We start from the raw sequence: 21,298 nt of genomic DNA on the forward strand, positions 1-21,298 counted from the left end.
TGGGGTGCACAGCTTGTGCTGGGCAGTCACCAGCCTCAGACTGGCGGCTGCTAGCTTTCTTCTGCAGAAGTAACACTGGCTTTTAGTCCATTCAGTGATGTGTTGGAAGCTGTGTTCAGATTCTGAAGTTTCCTAAGGAACACAATATTATCTAAGGTATTGGGAGTTTCTTGGTTGAAAAAAACAAAAAAGTAACAGAAGGCTGTCCCCAGGGTTCTGAACTGAGATCCGTAAGTGACAGGTGCTTCCTGAAGAGCAAGATTGTACCTGAACCATTGGGGAGACTGGCTAATGTGGTGTGGGCTTCCAGTGCCAGTGGTTCCCATAGACTTTCTAGAACAGCTTTTGGGGTCCCCGTCCTAATCCCACTGAATCAGAACATCAGATTAAGGCCCAGTCTTGATTTGATTTGGTTAGTGGGTTTTGTACAATCACACAACTATTACCAGCCATTGGATATGAACAGATGACCTGGTGCACAGCTGTGCTTGACCACCACTGGCTGGCAAGCTCCCTCCTTGGAATTCCAGGTACAGCCATGAAAGAAGTAACTGTTAGCACATCCTAGGAGGAAATGGCAGTGACCACCAGCATTCTCAGGAATTGTGCTAACTTCTATACATGACCTTGTCTAACTTCATTGTCAGTGAACCTGAGGGATGTATTGGGTTTACTTTCCCTTTGAAAAGCCCCAGGCCCGCTGGGTTTTATGACAAGCTGGGGTGACATGGCTTGCTGAGGGACTAGTGTGCCCATTGAATCACTTGACTTCACTTGTTTCTGGACTTGGCTTAAGTCTTTTCAGTAAAATTGTGATTCACAATATAATCAAAGTTCACCAGAAAAAAATGGTTATTTCAAACTGAGCAACCTAATTGCTTTATTAAAGTCAGATTCCAAAGTGAAAGAGCCATCCACATAGAGAAAAGTGATAGCCCATTGGCTTACATGAGGCTGTAGGAGGCAAGTGAGTGACACTAAGAGCAGGACCCTTTCTTTTACCACCCATCCCCCAAGCAAGCTTTCCCTTCCTCAAGATTCCCACTTCCTGTCACTTTTAACAAGCACAGAGTCCGATGTCTCCAGGTGACATGGGTATATACAATGAGCTACAAGGACTGCATTATTTTATATAATGCTTTCTTCTCCATTCATTCTGGAAGATTTTCCTTTTCAGGGAACATTTTCTTCCAAGCTTGGGCTGACAGCTGCTCCTAAAAGGTATGGGTCAGGACAAAAGACCTAAACAGCAGAACTGCCTTCCCACAGCATCTGGGACAGCATCCAGGACAGACTCCAGACTATCCTGGGGTCAATGTGGATAGCAAGGAGGCGTGATACCTGTTAACTTCTAAGCCAACACCTCCTTCCCACCACCTTGTGGTTGGAAGTACCAGTTCAGAAAAGTGATCTGGTGTTTCTAGGGTAGTAGCTGACTCCTTACTGTGTCCTCTTAGACCCCTGTCCTCTGCCTCTCCACTGCAGTTCCTAACTCCAATGTATATAGTCTATTAGGCCCAATTCCTTGTGACATAGTCATTTTGCATGAAAGATGGCTGTGATACTTTCAACCTGTGATGATTTCAACCTGTGATGATTACAGGTGCCTGCTCAGCAGCCCACAGTCACAGAGATGAGTAGGCGACAGGGACAGTAAGATGCCTTCTGGGATCTTCCCTAAACTCCCACTTTGGTTTCCAACTTCTGTTCCAGCCATCTTCCCACTACTGTAAGGGCTTTTAAGGGATTCTCTCAGAAAAGCTTGGGAGATTTCAGTCCACACACTGCCAGAGTGGATTTTCATGGGAACACAGAACAGCCCAAAGGCATCATGTGATCAGCTTTGGAAACACCTACACCTCTGGCCAGGATGGTCACTGTCCCCCTCATAGGGTCTTCACAGACCAGCAGACAGCCAGTGAATGATCAACCCCGTGGGAACCATTTCAGAACACTATCTTGTGGCAAAGCTTACAGCAAAGTCAGGGCCATTCCCTTGACCTGCTGTAGCGTCTGTATTAACCTGAAATGTGTATTATTAAAAGAAACAGGTACAGCCGGGCGTTGGTGGTGCATGCCTTTAATCCCAGCACTCAGGCCTGAGTTCAAGGCCAGCCTGGTCTCCAGAGTGAGTGCCAGGATAGGCTCCAAAGCTACACAGAGAAACCCTGTTTCGAAAAACAAACAAAACAAAACAAAACAAAAACCCGTACAGGTCGGGAGCACCTCTAAGAAAACTCAGAAATGTCTCTAAAATGTAAAGCAGCATTTCAAAGAACCATGAAATCATAAAGCAAAGTCAACAAGCCACCACAAAGGCTTTCTGTTGGATGAGGGTGTTCCATGGGAAAGCCGCTCACACAAACATGTTCAATGTACTCATGTCTTTGTTGAAATGTTTTTGTAGAAATATCAAGTTTTAAAGTAACAAAAAACAAAAACCACTCAACATTTTCTGTAGGTGTAATTACTCATACAATAATTTTGGAAGAGGAAAGATTGCTATTTGCATCTATGTTTCCTGTCCTACAAAGTAAGGGGCTGAAGTCAAAAGAAGGTAAGAAAGGACCGAGGGGCTGATAAGAGTGCTTGCCCAGTGGCACAAAGCAACCAGGCACAGTGGTGTAAGCCCATAATCCCAGCACATGGAGGTGGAGGCAGAAGGTTCATTAGTCAGCTCGGGGTCATTTTCCGATATACAAAGTTTGGAGCCAGCCTGGGCTACATAGACCCTGTCACAAAAACAACACACAAAACAAAAAACCACTGACAGCTCATGGTCTGAAATTGCCTTGGATAAACACAAACTGTCAGCAGGTCATGGCTTCCTCCACAGAGGATTTACCCAGTACAGAACTCAGATACCTCCCCAGCCACGAGCTGTCAAGTCACTTAGCTTGGTGTGATGTTGCAAGCAGTGGCCAGTGGAGGCCTGAAGGCTCATGTCAGTATCTCATCAATGAAGGCCTTTTGGGTACTACCACACCTCGCCTAGAAGGGCAGGGAGGTACTCTGTCTAATCCCTGGAAGGGCCATTGCTGATGCCCCAAAAGGCTACTTCTTGCAAGATCTTTACACTTGGTCTGCAGGTCCACCCAGATGATGTACACACGCCAGGGCCAGCAACTGCTGTGAAGCATCCCGTGTCTCTTAGAGCCCATAGTCCTTTTGGGTGTTATATTTACTTTTTAGGGTGGCTATGTCCAAGCCAAACTGTCAGTCCTGTGTAATGATGCAGAGGTGAGAGAGAGTCTGACCAGAGAAGCCATGTGCTATCAAGATTCTTGAATTTTAAAGCTGCAAAGGACAGCTGACTGAAAAATAGACAGGACCTAAATCATCAAAACGCAATACAGAGTTTTGACCAAAAACTTAAAACCACTAAAGACAGTCAAAAAAAAATCCATTTTTATAGTTTAAATTAAGACTAGACCAACTACACAGGGGCTGGGATGTTTTTTAATAAAGACATTTTTTTGTTTTGTTTGAGATAGGGTCTCACTATGTAGCTCCAGCTGTCCTGAGCGCACTCTAGACCAGCTTGGCCTCGAACTCACAGAGATCCACCTGCTTCTGCCTCCCAAGTGCTGGGATTAAAGGCGTGCATCACCACACCCAGCTTATTTCTTTTTTGCCTGTGTTTTAAAAATCTTTTGGAGTGGGAGTGAGCCTGGGTTGCCTTTATGTAGGCAGCCCCGGGAGGTAAAGCAGACACCACCTGAAGAAACAGGGATGCCTCCTTGAAAGAGCACAAAGCAAATAGTGCTTTCTTCCTGATGCCCTAAAGACTGACACCAAGGTTTCTTTTAAAACAACTGCACTCCAGTTCGAGTTGTATGTGTCACTGTGTTGTATGAGGACAGGCGTGTTCCCAGAAAAATTAAAGATAGCCTCAGAAGCCAAACTGTCAACCCCAAGATTCTGGGTGCTGCTCTGTCACTTGTCACTCTCAGACTTTGAGACAGGGTCTTGCTATGTAATCTGGGCTGGCCAGGAACTCTGTCCTGCCTCAGCCTCAGTACTGAGATTTGCAGACATGTGCCACCATGTGTGTCCCTCCAATGTCAGCTATTTGAAAAAGTAAATATCAGAATTCTAGTCAGGTTCTCAAGAGCTTTTGAACATGTTTGGAACTCAAAAGTGCCCTTGGGAGAAAGTGGAAGGTTGACCAAATGTCTGGTCAGACAGCGTGTGGTTCAGACTGTAGACTGGGGCTCAGAACAAGCTTGCCTCCTTCTACTGTTCCTCATGGTTCATTTCTGAGTTCACTCAGCCTCTCTGGAGTGCTTTCCTCCTCTACAAAAGGATTGAAGGTACCTAAGCATTGGAAACGGGCCTGCGGATATCAGTTATTTCCATGTGCCACATAGAGCCAAGATGCATGACATAGACTCTGTACCTTCTACAGCCTGGGAAGCACTTGTAACCCAGGCTTAGAGAAGCCAGCCTTGCCCAGGAGAGCATGGCTGAGCTCTGGGGGATGGAACCCCCAGAAAAGAGAAGCCATGGAATTGCTTTGGGTCTAGGACTGCCTCAGTCTTCCGCAGAAGACACACTGGCTGTATTCCCCACAAGATATCAAGTCCAGAGTGTTCAGACCCCAGAATGGCTAGGGTCCTGAAGTGACAGGATGCTGTGCCCTCCCTAGAAACAAACATGGGGGCAACATTCACACCCCTGCAGGAGGAATGGCTATCCTGGACTGCAGGGCCAGCATTCACACCCTTCCCTGCAGGAGGAATGGCTATCCTGGTCTGCAGGGCCATAGCAATAGGCCCGAGGTACTCTGGAGTTCTGGGGCAAGATTTGAGTCTGCTTCAATGGTTAGATTAGAACATAGACCCAGGCTCCAGAACTTCAGTGTCTAAACTTATCCACTGTTCGTCCCTTTGGAAGGAGTTATTTCAGAGCAGGCAGGAGAGGCGAGCTTCCTGGCCGCCTAACACCCACTCCTAAGACCCAGACTGAGCTATGCAGAATGGCAGGTGGTCAAGCCCTGACCCAGCCATGCGTGTTAACCCTGGAGACTTCAGTGAGGTAGGTGGTATCAGCCCCATTTTACAGGTGGGCAAACTGAGGCAGAATGAAATGCAATAGCTCGCTTTTAATAACAACATACAAAATCTAGAGAAAGCCCCAAAGTAGTCCCCACTCCCAGAGACCAAGGAATGGAGCCATGCTCCTGCGCCCAGAGGAGCCGAGCTCTGCATACACAGAATCTGGGACACTAAACCCAGCAGCAACAGGAGGCCCAGCTTCCAGTTTATTCCAGTTGGGTAGAGGAGGTCTCAGCTAGAGCACACTGCCAGAGTGAGCCTTGGGCTGGTGACCCCTGGTCACCTGCACCCACCAAGGACAATGTGGGCTCACAAGCAGCCTAGTCTGCTCTCTGCCTAGGAAGCCAGGCTGAGGACAAGACCAGCATGCTAACCAAAGCATGGGGGCAGAGGGGACAGCACCAGCCTCACTCTGAGCTCTGGCCTCAGGGTGGTTCTGCCTAAAACCTTCCTGGGATTTCAACCCCGGCCCCCATCAGACATTCCCTCCCAATTCCTTCACAACTGAATTCTGCGTCCCTCCAGCCGAGACTGACACAGGACATCTCGGGTTGGAGGTGTGTGTTGGCGGTGTTCTTTGGATGGAAGCAAAGGCCATTCTGGGGGATCAGGGCCTGTCTGCCCAGCTGGAGTCTGACACCCATTCTGAGCTGGGCATGGGGCGAGGTATTCCCAGCCGACAAACAGTTCATATCCCCTGACTCGCAGCTGGAACCCACTGCAACAAGTAGTAACTATGGGAGAACAAGTCAGGACTGACTCATGAGCTGAAGTTCGTCAGTACTGCATTACAAAATCTTCAACTGGCTTTGTATAGGATGTGTGGACAGTAGCCTGGCACAGAGCCCCAGCAGGGGGATGGGAGTGGAGGTCAGGAGGTCTAAGAACATTCTGGAAGCTGGCAGCCCCTCACACTCTCTATGACCTCTTGGTGGCTTTGGCCCTCTTTGGGAGCAGAAGGCTCTCCAGAGATGGGCTGAGGGGGCCGAGTGCGGGACAGGGTGGGAGCAGAGCCAGCAAGGGAAGAGGACGAGGCACTTCAGTTTGGGCTGGTGTTCATGGAGTCGGCCCTGGCCCCAGGAGTCGAGTGGCCCTGCCTGGCTGTAGCTCCGGCACTGGCTTGTCACAGAAGACCCCCGTGGCGGTGACAGGTAGGCACTTGGCAGCATTCCAGGGCCAGGCAGGGCCGGGGCTCTGTGCAGGCTCCACACACTAGGTCATCAAGATGGGTTTCTGTCGAACTTCCAGGATGTCTAGGGTGACAGGAGGGAGCAAGCAGGTAAGGACACTCTTGGGAGGGAGCCACAGCTGCCATACATATCCACCATTTCTGATCAGGCCTCACAGGCTACAGACATCATCACTCTGCCCTCCCACACCAGCAATGGAAAAGTGTAGATGCAGAGGCCAAGAGGAATGAGACTCCCACCTGCAACCACTCAAAGGGGCCGGTGAGGACATGAGGGAAACATGGTGGGAAGCCACTGGCTTATGGAAACTATAGCCCATTAAAGCCTTCACAGAGAGGCCCTGAAGGTCTCTGACTTCATGTACCTGTTAAGATCCGATGCAGTGGCAAGGTGACATAGGTCAAGTGTGCATAGAGAAGGAAGTTTCCGTCAGCTCTGTTCAGCTTCAGCCAGGACCCAACCAGGGACCGTCCTGTGCCAGACAGGGAGCGAGACCGCAGGTTGGTGGCATTGTGCAGGTCGGCTGCAGGGAAGAAGGGCAGGTCAGCATCCTGTGGGCCAGGGAGCGTGGGGGAGGGGCAACAAGACATCTGCCCCTCTAGGCAGATGCCACACTCACAAATGCTCCCTACCAATGTCCACACCCCCAAAGCCCTGCTTCCAGGCCCTCACACTGCCCTGTCTGCCAGGGCCCACCTCTCGATGGGCCTGGCCTGGAAAGCATCCAGGGTTCACTACTGTAAAGACTGCCTTCTTCCAGCCACTTGACATAACACGGAACTGGGATGGTACCAGCTCGTGAGAGATGCTGAGGTATGTTGGACCTTCCCTCAGAAACTCCCAACCCAGGTCTGAGGGTCACTCCTGTTTTCTGAACCCCACTTTCCACAGAACTGATGGAGCATGCAGTTTACCCACCAAGCCCCAAGGTTCCTGGTCCAAGACTGAGGAGTCCTGCACAGCTCACTGGCAGAGACTAACCACCGGGGAGGGGCTTGTGTACGAAGAACAGATGAGTGGGTGGGACCAAGGGTTCTAGGGACATCTGGGCAGACACCAGAAGGTCATTGCTGGAGCCACAGGGAAGGATCTCTGACTCACGGGAGACCAGGGAACAGAGGTAACAGAGAAACCCTGAGGTTCACCCAGGACAGAAGGTTCTAGAATAAGGAAAGCTGGCCCAAGAAGCAGAGGAGGAAGAGTCCTTAAGGAGCACCCAGGTCAGCAGAAAGCTCCAGATCCTCTGAATGGGGTGGGGAGATGGACACTGAAAACAGGGCTCACGGAGGCAGAACCCCCCCCCCCCATCTATGGCTTATGGAAACTGGCAGCCCCTCACACTCTCTGCCCCGGGGTCAGCACTCCACCTGACACAGCTCTGTAATTGACACTGGGTGAGGGAGTGACAACATGGATGACTACATAGGTGAGTGCATGCAAGGACAAGTGGTCACATGGACAAATGACCGAAAAGAGGAGTGAACACAAGTCAGAGCAGTGACCATTCATCTACAGGATAAAGGGTGAGGTCCGTCACCTCCACTGTCGTCCTCTCGGAAGAACTCTTCACTGTCATTGGCCGAGTGTGACTTCTTCATCTCTGCAATGCGGTTCCGAGGCACCTTCCTCTTGAGGGATGGGGAGAAGAAGGAGGGCCGGTTGTTTCGCTCCGGGGTGGGCGGGGTGCTAAAGGAGGTCACCTGGCAACAAAGAGTCCAAGTCACATGTGTAGCATCAGCAGACCCTGCTATGAGGCCCCAAAGCCACTCAGATCAAAGCCAGCCCCAGCAGGGGCTGTAGTTATAGTTGCTGACCCTGAACCTAGCCTGAGGGCAATCTGGGAGCTTGCCACACACACAGCAGCTAGTCCTGCCTAAGGATGCCACCAAAACTGCCAGAGGGACCTCTCTTCCACGTCTCAACACAAAAGAGGGGCTGTTCAGATGCCAGGTGACAGGCTGCTGGGTGTGGTTTAAGCACTGCCGTGTCACAGCAACCATGTCCCAACACATCAGCTAGTGATGCCCTTTTCACATAAGAGGAGATAAGGCACACAAATGGCCACCATGACCTGCCTAAAGCCACTAGGACTACACCCTAGGTCACCCCTTGGGGCCCTTCCCTCTTGCGCCCAGCCCCTTTCACAAGTGCTCAGGCTGAGCAGCTCTCTGCCCGACGTCTCCTTTCCTCCCTTCCAAGCACATTCAGTCCCAGCCACCAACATTCTCCACACTCACTTGGGGGTGAGGTTGGCACAGACAGGCATAAGACATAGATCCCCTGCCCTCAAGGAGCTCACAGTCTGCTGGGGGTGACAGACTCAAGTGACAACCACAGACTGCATGCTGGTTGCTGAGACAGAGGAGGGGAAGCACAGGACATGGAAGGGACAGTGGAAGAAGGGACAGACAGCCTGTGAAATCAGAGTAGGCTTCCTGGAGGAGGTGCCGCGTGAGCTGGGTCTTGAAGGACGAGTAGGAGTTCGCCAGGTGAAGAAGGGGGGGAAGGGCGTTCCAGGCACAGGGAACTTGGCCCATCCCCTCCCTCCTCCCCATGCAAACAAGAATCGGAGCAGCAAGATGAGCTGGGACAGAGACTTCGGGGCCCCATCGGCCTCCCCGTCATAGCTCCGACATCCACCAAAGTCCCGGCGGCTGCTGGGCTCCAGACGGTCCTCCCTCAAGTCAGGGAAGGTTTTAAAAGATAAAAAAAAACAAATACCAGAAACCACAATACACAGTCTGCATTTCTTGTACACTGGTTACAAGTGACCCCTCAGGACAAGAAGACAAGCAACAGTGTGTACATGGGCAGTGGCGCTGAACCCTATGTGACCTCACGACTCCTCCCCAGGGCTCCACACCTCCCTATGAAGGGCATTGCTAAGGGCCATTTCATCCCTCATGGCCAAGCCCATTTGATGGGTGGGACAACCGAGGCTTGGGTGGGTCTATTGACTCATCTGTGGGCACTCAGCAAACAGCACCCAGTGTTACCCAGCTGGGGGCCACATCTGCACACCTCCGAGCACACATACACCTTTCAGCGTCCAAGTGCAACACAGAACTGGGCAGAATCAGCCTGTTACCTGGGAGCTCAGAATCCAAGCTACCTCCATTCAAAAACTGAGAGGGCCCATGTCTGAGGTGCTCAACACTTTACAGAATCCCAGGATTTCTTGGTTTTGTTTGGCTTACAAAACACACGGATTATAGAAGATTCCAAAAGAAAGAAAAGGAGGCACCCAGGAACTAACACGAGCAGCAGCTGGTCAGGCACTGTCCATTCTTGAAAATCACCTCTCCTCAGCTGCAGACAGTGACCACCATGGCTGCCACGTGGGTCACTTCACAGGGCCAAGCCCCATGCAAGCCATGAGCCGTGAGTGGTGCCTGCCATGAGAAACCCCACACCTGGGGAAGCAGGCTCACATCTCACTTCTCAATGAGAAACAGCTTAGGGAAGGAAGGGACCCATCCAAGATCGCTTGAGCAGCGGAACCCAGAATGCAGCTCGAGGGTCTCTTGGACAAGGGTCTGAGTGACATCAAAACACTGACTCCACGGGCAGAGCCTTTCTCAAACCTGAGCCTGGGGTATAGTCTCTGCATGGCCACTGACATCAGCTCTTCACTAAGGGCTGAGAGAGCCCTGTGCTGAGTCCTCAGAGCTGTGGCGGGGGCAGCAGCCCACACAGAACACTTCCCCCCTGCTCAGGGATACTGCTAACAGACAGAATACCCTAAACAAATGACCAGGCCCAGAGTGAGCCTTGTGCTCCCTGGCTGTCCTTGTGGGACAGACAACCTGGGCTCAGCTATCCCTCATCCCATTGGCTCACTGCAGAAGGGCTTATGTGGCCACAGCTGCTGAGCATGCCCAGGCACCAGGCCCAACTCCTATTCCGCTTCTTCTGTTCCCCATCCCAGGGACTCAGCCTTGGGGCAGAGCAGTTCAGGGAATCAGAGTTAGCCTGGGTATGAACCTCCTGGGTGACCTCAAGCAAGGAACCTGGCATCTAAGAGCCTCAGCTTCCTCATCAGCCATGGAGGTCAGCTGGTGACATCCGGGGAGCCATGGGAAGTGAATACAAAGGACAACAGGAGGTCCCTCCCCGGGCCGTGCAGCGCTTACCCTCTCATGCATGGGCGAAGCTGGGCTGGAGTCTTCTTCAGTCCCACAGGGGGACGTGTCACCAGTAGACACACGGCTGACTGCCATCTCAGCATGGCCCTTGCCTTGAGGCCCCTTCATGCGCACAAACTCCATGTTGTTGTACTTGTAGAAGCCAAATGACATCTTCTGGGCCATTCGAGCCGCCACACTCACCTGTGGTAGGTGGGACACGGCCTCTGTCAGCAGCATGGGATTGGCTCCACAGCAGGCCCTCTCTCTTTTCTCTCTTCTCTGTCTCTCTCTCTCTGAACACCGCAGTCAGTATTACCACCTCTGAGGCCATCTTGAGGGAGTCTGGGCCACAGGGAAGCCAGTCTAGTATGGTGTGTGTTCCAGATCCCTGGCCAAGGCTGTTCTCACTGTCCTGAACATCCGTAATACTGGCCAGGGTCTTAACCCCAGGTTTAATTCCACCTCAGGCCAGATAGCACCAGCTGCAGGAAACTAGCCTGTTCATCTGAACTCCTTTCCTTGCTGTATTAGTCAGGGGTTAGTCTTGGGAGTGTCCCCAGTACTGGGGTAAGTAACCCTTACCAACAGTAAGGGAGAGCCAGTGCACCTCACAGGGACATGAGAGGGAGGAAGTAGTCCCTATCTGCACCTCAGATGGACACAGGTGGACTCGGATGTAAGACTGTAAGGGAGATTGTGGGCCCCAGGAGAGGCTAGAAGTGTAGCAGGTGCCCTGATGTGGAGTGGTCTCAGCAATGCGGGGGTGGGGGGTGGGGGTGGGGACAAAGGGCCAGGATGCACACCCCTAGGCAGTCTTGCACTCACGCGGTTGTCATACACCTTCTTGAGAGCCTCGTAACGGATGGAGCCCTGAAAGATGACACCCTGGAACGTGTTGGTTTTGTCACTGGCCACCAGCTCAACACAGACCATCTCTCCTTCCCCTACAGTCATGTCACTGAACACCTGAGGGCGGGGAGGAAGAGATGGAGATGTCAAATACTGGTGCCACCACCCACACCATACCCTGACCTGGTTGCCGGGAGGGCTGCTGAAATCACCAAGTACGAGGCAACCGGTAATCTTAGCACTAGAGAGGCTGAGGCAGGAGGATCAAGGTTTTGAGCTTGGCCTGGGGTTGACAGGGGCAATGTGTCTCAAGACAGAGAAATGGGGGGAAGAAAAGAGGAGGAAGGGGACTGAGGGGGAGGCAGGAAGAAAGAGAACAGAGAAAAAGGAAATGCCATTTTACAGATGAGGATGCTGAGAAGAGGCCAAACTACTTGTCCTCAGCCACCCACTGTCCACCATCCCACCTCTAACCTCTGCCACAGTGGGAACACATCACACTCCAAGCTGAGCCATAAGCCAGACCCTCATCTGACTTTCTAATGCTGAGTTAAAGTTACAAGGACTACAGGGACACTTGGAGACCCCTTCATCACAGCCCGGTCCAGCCCACTGTACCCTGAGCTTGGCTGTCCCAGCTAGTGTGACTAATTGTGACTGCCTTCTTGGGATAACAACACCTGGACATGGGCTGTGTGACCACACCCTGCCACATTTCTGAGCTGCTGTTCCTAATATCTGACATCCAGATGCAAGCTTCGAGGAGAGACTCAGGGCAAACACATGTCCAAGTGTGAGCCCAGGGGGACCACATCAACTTCTTGAGCCTCAGGCATTTTCAGATACCATCAGAGCCCACAGGGGCCTGAAAGCTATGCCCACATTCATGGGACTTCCAAGAACCATGGCTGTCTCTGGGCAAGCAGAAGTACATACATACATGCACAGACATGTACACACACACACACACACTCTCTCTCTCTCTCTCTCTCTCTCTCTCTCTCTCTCTCTCTCTCTAACATTAGCCTTGGCAGATGAGCAGAACAGGAAGTGGAATGGCAGCCTGAGGTGGAGGTGGAAGTGTATCGGAGAGACTCTAAGAAGCTTCCAGGCCTGGGAGACCCTGACATTGACTGGGAAGAGAGCGTCTGCCTGAACCTCATCCTACAGAAGGTATGGGGTGGGTGGGTTCTCCACTCCTCCTGGTATTGGTGAGTTAATGTATCTGGAGCACATTTTACCAATCTTGAAACAAAGGCTTAGCCATAGCACCCTGGGCAGGGGGGAGGCACTCATTCACAGCAAATGGTAACTCCTTCTGGTCAGGCAGCACTTACTCTAAGCATCTATGATCCACACTCCGACTCAGAAGTCCTCTGGTCCTCAACCCTGATACCTTAGTAGGTCCCAAGGTCATGACACTCACTTTATAGATGAATAAGCCAAGCCTAGAGCAGGGCATATGCACTTGGCTAGCCAATCACTGTGAAGAGGGGAGCCCCACTGGCTGTCATCAGGACCTTTCCCTGCTCCTGGTGCCCATGTCTCCTGGGAAGCTTTGCAGGTCCTCAGCCTGACACTCCCATCATCCAAGAGGAAAGGAAGGGGACTGTGGCAACGGTGAGCCCTCACCTCCTCGAAGCTGTCAATCATGAAGAAGATGTTGGGGTAGCTCATCTTGGATTCTTCTCCTTTGCTGTCCATGGGGTGTTTGCTGGGGGATGCAAACACTTGCTAAAAAGGAAGCACAAGGGCTGAGATGCTGGCCTGGATGGAAAAGAGACCTCAGATAAAGGCCAAGAGGCCATGCTGCTCAGAGTCATGGGTGCATGCATACGACCCTGGAGTCAGTCCCTCACTTCGGGGAGGGAAAGTGGAGGGGGAGATGCCTTTCTAGAACAGGCAACAGTTATCTAGAGAGCCTGAACAGCTAGTGGGAGATAGGGGCTCACCTGAGATTTCTTCCGATGAATGTGGATGTCACCTCCATCGGCACGTGTGCACACAGCACAGGTCACCATATAGTCCAGCTAGAAGAGAACGAAGTGTGCATGGGGGGGGTCACCTTCCCACAGACCCACAAGTAGCCATCACCACCCACCCCATACCTTCTGTAGGATGAGGTTCAGGCAGACGCTCTCTTCCCAGTCAATGTCAGGGTCTCCCAGGCCTGGAAGCTTCTTAGAGTCTCTCCGATACACTTCCACCTCCACCTCAGGCTCAGCCTCAGCCTGTGGCACAGGTCAGAGTGAGACTTCTGCTCCCTGACTGCTGTACCAGGCAGGTGGTAACATAAAAAGACCCCCACCCCCAGTGCCCAGCTCTACTTCCTTTGCAGCCCCAGTTTTCCAATTTGTACAATAGAAAAAGCATTTCCCTCTCCAAGTTGTGATAATTAAGACATCATATTTCCTAAGTTCCCAATGGCAGTAACATCTACTGGGCTCGCAGTGGGTAGCAGATACAAATTATTACCTTCTTATCTGCAAGAAAGGAATCATTAATCCCACTGTAACTGATGAGGATCAAACAGGCTACAGATCACATACCACATACTCAACAAAGAGAGAGCAGAGCCCCATCTACTCCTACTCCAGGCAGGAGAGGCATAAGGAATCAAAAGCAGATTTGAAAGCAACCTGTCCTGGTAGGGGTCCTGAGCCCAGGGTCCTAACTAGGCCCAGGAGGGCTCCTACATGATCATCTCCAAGAAGGCAACAGTCACCTCCTGCTGATGCCACCTACAGGACCTCTGGGGCAGATCTGGGATCCACACAGAGGTTCCTCAATGCAACAGGATGTGCCACAGGAGTGGAATTACTACCTCCCATGGTCTGTGTGGCTGTGGGAATCCCCCAGACTCCAAGCTGGGAGCCACCAACCGCCTGCCTTGGTCTCACTCCATTGCCCTGCTTAGTTGCTCCATGCTAAGCATTCATCTTGTTTGCTCTCCTGCAGGTGAACCCACACTGGTAGGTGCTTAACTGCTGTTGGCTCAACAAAGGCTGGGGAACCAGTGTGGGGAACACCTATAGCACAATGGCACTCCTGTGGCAGGTCACCAGGCTAGTGGAAGGGGTAGCTCCATGTGTCACTAAAACGCACAGGGAACAGCTCAGACACCCACCCACAGAAGGGCAGGGGGTGGTGGGAACCCCAGCAACAACACCCAGCAACCAGACTGACAAATCACAGCTACCTGGGTCAACATGCATGCTCCCAAGTAAACAACTGAGAAGTAGCCAGAGGACAGACACACTGCAGCACTTAGGGGATGGACCACCTAAGCTGCAGAAGTCCAGCTGAGCCCAGGGCAGGAGGCAGCTGCTGGTGGCTAAGGCTCCTTGCACATACTAGTCATGCTGGGTCTCTGGATCTTGAAGGCTGGTGACCCCAGTACACACACACACACACACACACACACACACACACACACACACACACACAAGACCATCAACCTGGACACCCTTGCATGTACATTACAATCAAGAAAAACGACCAGCTGGATGTAGTGGCACCCGCCTTTAATCCTAGGACTCAGGAGGCAGGCAAACTCTGAGTTTGAGACCTGCCTGGTCCACATAGAGTTCTAGGCCAGACAAAGCTACATAGTGAGATCCTGACTCTCTCTCCCCCCTTTTCCACCCTCCCTCCCTCCCTCCTTCTCTCTCTCTCCTTTCTCTCTCTCTCCTCTCTCTCTCTCTCTCTCTCTATCTCTCTCTCTCTCTCACACACACACACACACACACACACACACACACACACACACACACACACACGAAAAGCTACCAAAAGAGAAAATGCAAGATTGGATGCTGTGGGACCAGAGAAACACCCTCAATGCTCCTGACCTCTGGTTCTCAAGTAGGTTTGGGATAGTCTCTACCCCAGGACTGCTGAGAGTGTCAATAGGAAGCCACTGGCATAGACAAGGACACAAACAGATGCCAATGGTCATCAATGCCAAAGACAAAATGGGTTGCTGAGAACGGGGAGTGTTTTGTTCAGGGGTGGCGTAACAAGACTGCAGAACATCCAGGGCACATTAGGAAACCAGGTTCCGATCCCCAAAGTAATCCTGCAGCAGGATGTGAGAACTCCAGCACCTACCCACACGGCAGCTCTGTCTCTGCCCACCCACCCTCCTCAGGCAGGCAGGGAGCCTCGTTGGTTGCCATGACAACCAGTACCAGCAGGATGGGAAAGGGTGGGAGGGCATTGTAGTGCTTGCCGCAGAATAATCCCAGTGCGCAGGCGCTAGTGTCCACATATCTGCAGCCCTGATTTCTGTTGCTTGGTAGGCTGGGGTTCCCCAGTGTACCCACACCCTGCCCCTTACGGAACACACTGCAGGCTGTCAGTCTGGAAAAGATGTCTAATCTGGGTGAACTTGAGCCTTGCCTGACCTTGATCTCCAAACCCTATACCAGACACCACCAGTCATCCCTCTGCAGTTCCACCATGCAGAGGTGCAGGAGGCCAACCAAGCACAAAGAGAATGTATGGGGGGGGAGCATACTTCCCAACACCCATCTGAGCAGCAAGACTATGGCTATTCTTGGTCTCACTCCACTGACATTTGGTGACTTTCCTTTCTCCCTGCACATATCTGTGTCACACACTGTCATACACTAAGTTACATTGCAGCATGGGTCAAATGTGCTTGGCACCCCTCACCTACCAATCAGGTACTATACCTGCCCTAAGATTTATCTTCAGTCACCGGGCGGTGGTGGCGCACACCTTTAATCCCAGCACTTGGGAGGCAGAGGCAGGTGCATCTCTATGAGTTTAAGACCAGCCTGGTCTACAAGAGCTAGTTCCAGGACAGCCTCCAAAGCCACAGAGAAACCCTGTCTCGAAAAGAAAAAAGAAAGATACGTCTTCAGTCAACAACAGCTTCCCTACAATCCTGTATACAGATGTCAGTTCACTTAGGACTTCCCAAAGAGTGGCAGCCTGAGTCATTTCTGTGTTATCAGTGCCGTTTCCATGTGGCTCACTTTTGCTCAGCATTCCTGTTAAAGTCAGGCTACCTCCACTGACCTCAATACCTCTAAATCTTCAAGAGTGTCTCAGCACAACCCTAGGGACCCTCCTGCTGTAGACTTCGTCATCTTTTGCCCAGGGCTGCTTCTCCCAAGAACTCTTACCTTACTTCTCTTCCACCCAAATGCCATCAACTAACCATCCCTCTTTCCTCTCAATCTGGCCCATCAACAGTACACATTGTTGAGTGTACTGGCCTTGCGTCCCAGTGACCTTTCCCAGAACCACCATGTAGGATCCACCCAAAAGAAAGCCAGTGCCTCACGTGTGCCTGTCCTCAGAGACAACAGGCTGGAGTGGCGGGAGCCAGAGGTGAGGTTCACAGTCCTGCTTCTCCAAGGGTCTTCATCCCAAAGTAAACCTTGGGTGAAAGCAGCGCCTACATCCAGGGTGCACTGGTGCTGGGTCACCAGCACGCAGGGGCTCCCTAGCACCTGTCCCTTCCTGCCAAGGGCATCTCTGTGGTCACATCAACCCCAAACATCCCAGCCTCACATGTATCCAATGGGACTATCTGTTCCAAGTCCCAGAGATGTCTGGTTCCAGGCCACAGCTGTAACACTGATCAAGGGGAGAAAGCTGGACTCTAATGGCAGTATTGGGCAGGACTAAGGAGCCCAGGGCTGGCCCCCTACTGAGAAAGTTCCTACCTCATTGGTACCATTACCCACAAGTGCCAGATGAACCCACAAATTGGATCTCAGCTTTAATTCTTCCACAGAGCATCTCCTGCTCCACCTACCTGCCATTCCTGGGCCCTAGTCCAGTCTGCAGCAATACCCACGTCTCCAGACTCTTCACTCCCCTGGCTTGTCTAACTCTTTGGTCAGTGGTTCATGGGCTTCTGCAGGTCCCTTCCACACCAGCCTGGCAAGAAAGCCACCAAAGGCCTCCTTTGCAGCAAGCTCCCAGGTGTGTTCACTCACAGCAAACGAGTCCTGTAGATGTTCAGGCATGTGACAGGAAAGAGCTCCCCACACTCAAGTGTGTGAGCTGTAACTAAGAAACCACAGTGCCCAAGTCACAAGGAGCATGGAAGCAGATAGGCTATTAGTCCCAGACCAGGCCAAAGCCTGAGCACTATTTATCCTTAAAGGCAAACAGATCATTCCCATGCCTAACATGTGGATGGCTTAAACATTCTATAAACCACTAAGAATTCTGAAAAGAGAAGGAAGCATGCAAAATGTATCTCAAGAACTCATGCACACTGCCTCACTTAGAAGATGAAATGCCCTGGGTGAGTCACTTCTCTCTAAGCCGTTTCCTCATCAATTTGCCCAGTTGCTGGGAGTTCAGGAGACCTAGGACCGCCCTGAGTGATCCCCCTAGTTTACAGTGAGGGCCGAGTCAGAGAAGGAGGACATCATCACCATCACTACCATCCATCATCACCATCACTACCATCCAGCTGCCGCCCTACCCACTCTGGGACGTGCCCTAGACTTGGGACTCAAAGCCCTGTACTTCCTTTCACTCACTCACTGTAAGAGGCTGGCCAGCTGGACCCTGAGCCTCAGTTTCCTCAAAGATAAAATTAACTGCATTTTAGTGTTATGGCAAAAACAATTCAACAAACCCACAAGTAAGCCACTGGTAACCATCTCCTGGGTCCCTCAAACATGCTGGGTACTCAGTATCCCTTCAGCTACACATGAATACGTAGAAAGAGAAGTAGACCCTACAGGATGTTCAGGGCACAGTTGGGGGTGGGGCTTGGGGGGTCACCCACCTTCCTCCCATCGACACTGCTGTCATTGCCTGGGTAGGCTCGCTTCCTGCGCACGTAGAAAAGCATGTCATCCTGCCTGGGGGCCAGTTTCTCCATGAAGTAGGTGGAAAACATCCAGGTCCAGAAGACAATCCGGTCATCCTTGAAGCATCCTACAGGAGGAGGCCAGAGGAGTGAGAAGGGGCCCTCCTGGCCCTGGCTCTGACCGTGGCAAAGCCTGGTCCTCCCCACCTGCATTTCTGGTTAGAGATCTGACAAGGCTGGGATGCTCTGCCCCTTCTCCCTAAGTGTCCCCTCCAGCCCCACCCATGGGTATCAGAGAGGCTGGGGATGCCTCCCCGAGGAGGTCTAGGACTCCACCCAGCGGCAGCCTGACAGTCTAGGCTGCCAGGCCCCTCTGCAGAGCTGACTCCAGTCAGTGAATGAATCAGTGGCTTTGAGGAAAAGGAAAATCTAGAAGCTGTGAGGACGTCACTGGCAGGCTGGCTAGGCTGCAAGGAGAAAGCCTTTGCTAGGGAAATCTTCACCACAGACATCCCTAGCCCTCCCCCACAGGCTGCAGAAGTCCCAAGGAGAACCCGACTTAAAGGGACAGCCAGCGCATCTCAGCTGCAAGCAGGGAGGCCCAGAGAGGGTGCCAGATTGAGTCCCATTGGATTCCTTCAGATTTTTTGCATAATAAATGTATTTTTGCATGATATATGAAATGTGAAATCATTTCCTGTACAAGATAAAAGAAACCCATCCCCCAAGTTCTGGTAAAAAAAAAAAAATCTGGGTTTCCTCTTCAGCTCTATCACTTTTTTATGTGACAGAGGACAGGTGACTAAGCTGCTGAGCCACGGGCTCCTTTCGACTACATGAGGATGAACAGCTCCTAGCTGGAACAGCCAGTGCCTGGCACGGAGCAGGTCAGTGAATGTGGGCTTCCTCGCTCTAGATGGATCAACAAATTGTCACCCTGTGCTACTCAACAACGTTAAACTCCTGAGTTTCTTTCTTTCCCCATTTCTCCTGAACTGTGGAGACCTAGCCCTAGTACCTTGCTTCTGGGAAGGTCTACATGGTACAACACCCTCCATCCTCAGAGGCAATCACTGGCCAGACCAAGAACCGACAGCAAGTAGAAGGTGCCAGCCACATCATAGAACCAGTCTTTCCCCTCCTCCCTCTGACAGCAGTGTGTGCCCAACACAGGGGCAGTGGGAGGAGTCAGAGTCAGCAAAACTTGCCAGCCTCTGGGAAGCAGGGACAGGCTCACAGGCACAGAGTGGACCATTCACCAGCGTCAGAAATTCCTGCCTCCCTTTTGCACCAGGCAATGTCCAACTATGCACACACCAGGAGATGAGGCAGAAGCATCTCTGGCCTGACAAGCAGGGGCCTGTGACTCAATCCAATTGACGTCACAGTCAAGCAGCTCACAAGTGTCAGCCACAGAGGAAAGTGTTGCCCTTACTTGAACGGGCTCCTTTGCTCTTTCATACAGTCTGCTGTGAGACCAGGGTGCAACTCTATGCCTAAGCACTTGATGGGAATGGGCTCATCAATTCAGGGGTTCCATCCCCAGGGCCACAAAAGTTTACCTGGTAGTGGCTTCTAGTGCATCCAGGCAATTAACAGTATTTACAAAATATGATAATGACCTTAGCTACACCTTAGTTAGGTTCTGTAGACTGCTAACAGTAAACCTTCACTGTCACTCAATTGTCCCCAACTCATTTCACAGAAGAGGCTTAAGGATGTGCCCAAGGTCCCAGAGCTGGAGACTGATTTGCCTGATGGCCACACTCAGGCCTTGGAAAAAACCTGTGCTCAACTATTTCCTGCAAAGGAGCCAATCACAGGTGCTGGCAGTTCCAGGGCATAAGGAACAGAAGGTAGGAAAGCCCAATTCAGGGAAGGGCCAGGAGGTCCCCATAGTCCACATACACCAACTCTGGAGCTGGAGTGATGTCTTTCAGAGGACCCGGGTTTGGTTCCCAGAACCCAGGAATAAGCTAACCTGTAACTCCAGCTCCAGGAATCCCAATACCCTCTTCTGACCTCTGTGGGTACCTGCACTCATGTACACACACACACACACACACACACACACACACACACAATTGAAAACAATAAAACAAATCTTTAAACCTAACCCTCACAATTCAGGGATCTCTGGGTCTCTTTTTCTGTTTCTCTTCCCAATGTGGTCACATTGAATAAATGTCCTTTTTCTACTTTTCACCATTACTCGTCTTTTTCTTAACATTTATTTTGTGTCATTTATTTTGTGTCATGTATGTGGGCACATGTACACCATGTTGTGGTGTATGTGTGGAAATTGGAGGATAATTTGTGGGAGTCTGTTCTCTTCTCTCACCATGTGGGCTCTGGGGAGGGGTGAGGCCAAGCTCCGGCCACCTCACTGCCCTACTTGTCTGTTTAGTCGGGAATCCTCCTATCTCAGCTTCTCAAGAGCTGGGATTAGACATGTCAGCCAGCATGCCTGCCTAAGTGGCATTTTTATTTTATTCTATGTGAATGGATGTTTTACCTGAATGTATGTCTGAGTACCACATGTGTGCCTGGTATCTAGAGAAGCCAGAGAGGACATCAGATGCCCTGGGACAAGAGCTATGGCCATCTGTGAGCCACCATGTTGGGTTCCGGGAGTTTGGGACCTCTGCAAGAGTAGTCAGTGCTCTTAACCACTGAACCCTCTCTCCAGTACCCTGAGTGGTATTTTGAAAGGAACAAATTTGCCTTCTTAAAAACATCAGATTCTTATAAAGCTGTCACAACTCAGTCCTCCTACGTCCAACTAGAGAATAAGGCGTGCATCCACAGAAAGGCTAGCACACACAATGTTCACAGGGTTCCCTAAGAGCCCCAGTGGAAACCAGGAAAGGAGACACAGAAACAGCTGACCTGGCCAATGGCTTACAACTCCCCATAGCACCACAGAGGAATCAGAATTATCACATCCACAAGTCAGGCTCACAAGACTAACTCCTGTGTGCTTAAACTCATGTGGTGTTTCAGAAAAAAAAGAAAAAAAAATTAAAGGCCTAAAAAGCAGATGAAGCTGGCTATGACGGTGCTCACCTGTAACAAGGTCATCTGGTCTGTAAGAGACCTCACCTCAAACACAAACAAACAAACAGCAAAGGGGTGGTTGTCTTAAAAAATAAGTAATGAGAATGGAGAGACATCTCAGCAGTTAAGAACACTATCTGCTCTTGCAGAGGACCTGGATTCAGTTTCCAGCACCCACATGGCAGCTCACAACCACCTCTGTAACTCTGTTCC

At 51.3% G+C, this 21,298-nt stretch overlaps 1 protein-coding gene and 1 non-coding gene across 2 annotated transcripts in view; both read right to left on the bottom strand.

Moving 5' to 3' along the window:
- Positions 1 to 863: 863 nt before the first annotated feature.
- Positions 864 to 21,298, bottom strand: part of Kiaa0930 (KIAA0930 ortholog) — a 46,636-nt gene continuing 26,201 nt past the window's right edge. Inside the window, exons 2-10 of the mRNA XM_027396167.2 lie at positions 18,005 to 18,156; positions 13,332 to 13,454; positions 13,176 to 13,253; positions 12,856 to 12,957; positions 11,200 to 11,340; positions 10,381 to 10,575; positions 7,785 to 7,947; positions 6,612 to 6,770; positions 864 to 6,310 (exon numbers count right to left, since the gene is read on the bottom strand). Coding sequence (XP_027251968.2) covers positions 6,270 to 6,310; positions 6,612 to 6,770; positions 7,785 to 7,947; positions 10,381 to 10,575; positions 11,200 to 11,340; positions 12,856 to 12,957; positions 13,176 to 13,253; positions 13,332 to 13,454; positions 18,005 to 18,156 — 1,154 coding nt within the window. The 3' untranslated portion in view covers positions 864 to 6,269. The remainder of the gene's footprint in view (positions 6,311 to 6,611; positions 6,771 to 7,784; positions 7,948 to 10,380; positions 10,576 to 11,199; positions 11,341 to 12,855; positions 12,958 to 13,175; positions 13,254 to 13,331; positions 13,455 to 18,004; positions 18,157 to 21,298) is intronic.
- Mir1249 (microRNA mir-1249) lies at positions 8,719 to 8,816 on the bottom strand. The gene has a single exon (NR_162750.1). It is a non-coding gene; the product is annotated as a microRNA mir-1249 (primary transcript).

The sequence above is a fragment of the Cricetulus griseus genome, chromosome 2 (genome assembly GCF_003668045.3).
Source record: "Cricetulus griseus strain 17A/GY chromosome 2, alternate assembly CriGri-PICRH-1.0, whole genome shotgun sequence".
Lineage (NCBI taxonomy): Eukaryota > Metazoa > Chordata > Mammalia > Rodentia > Cricetidae > Cricetulus > Cricetulus griseus.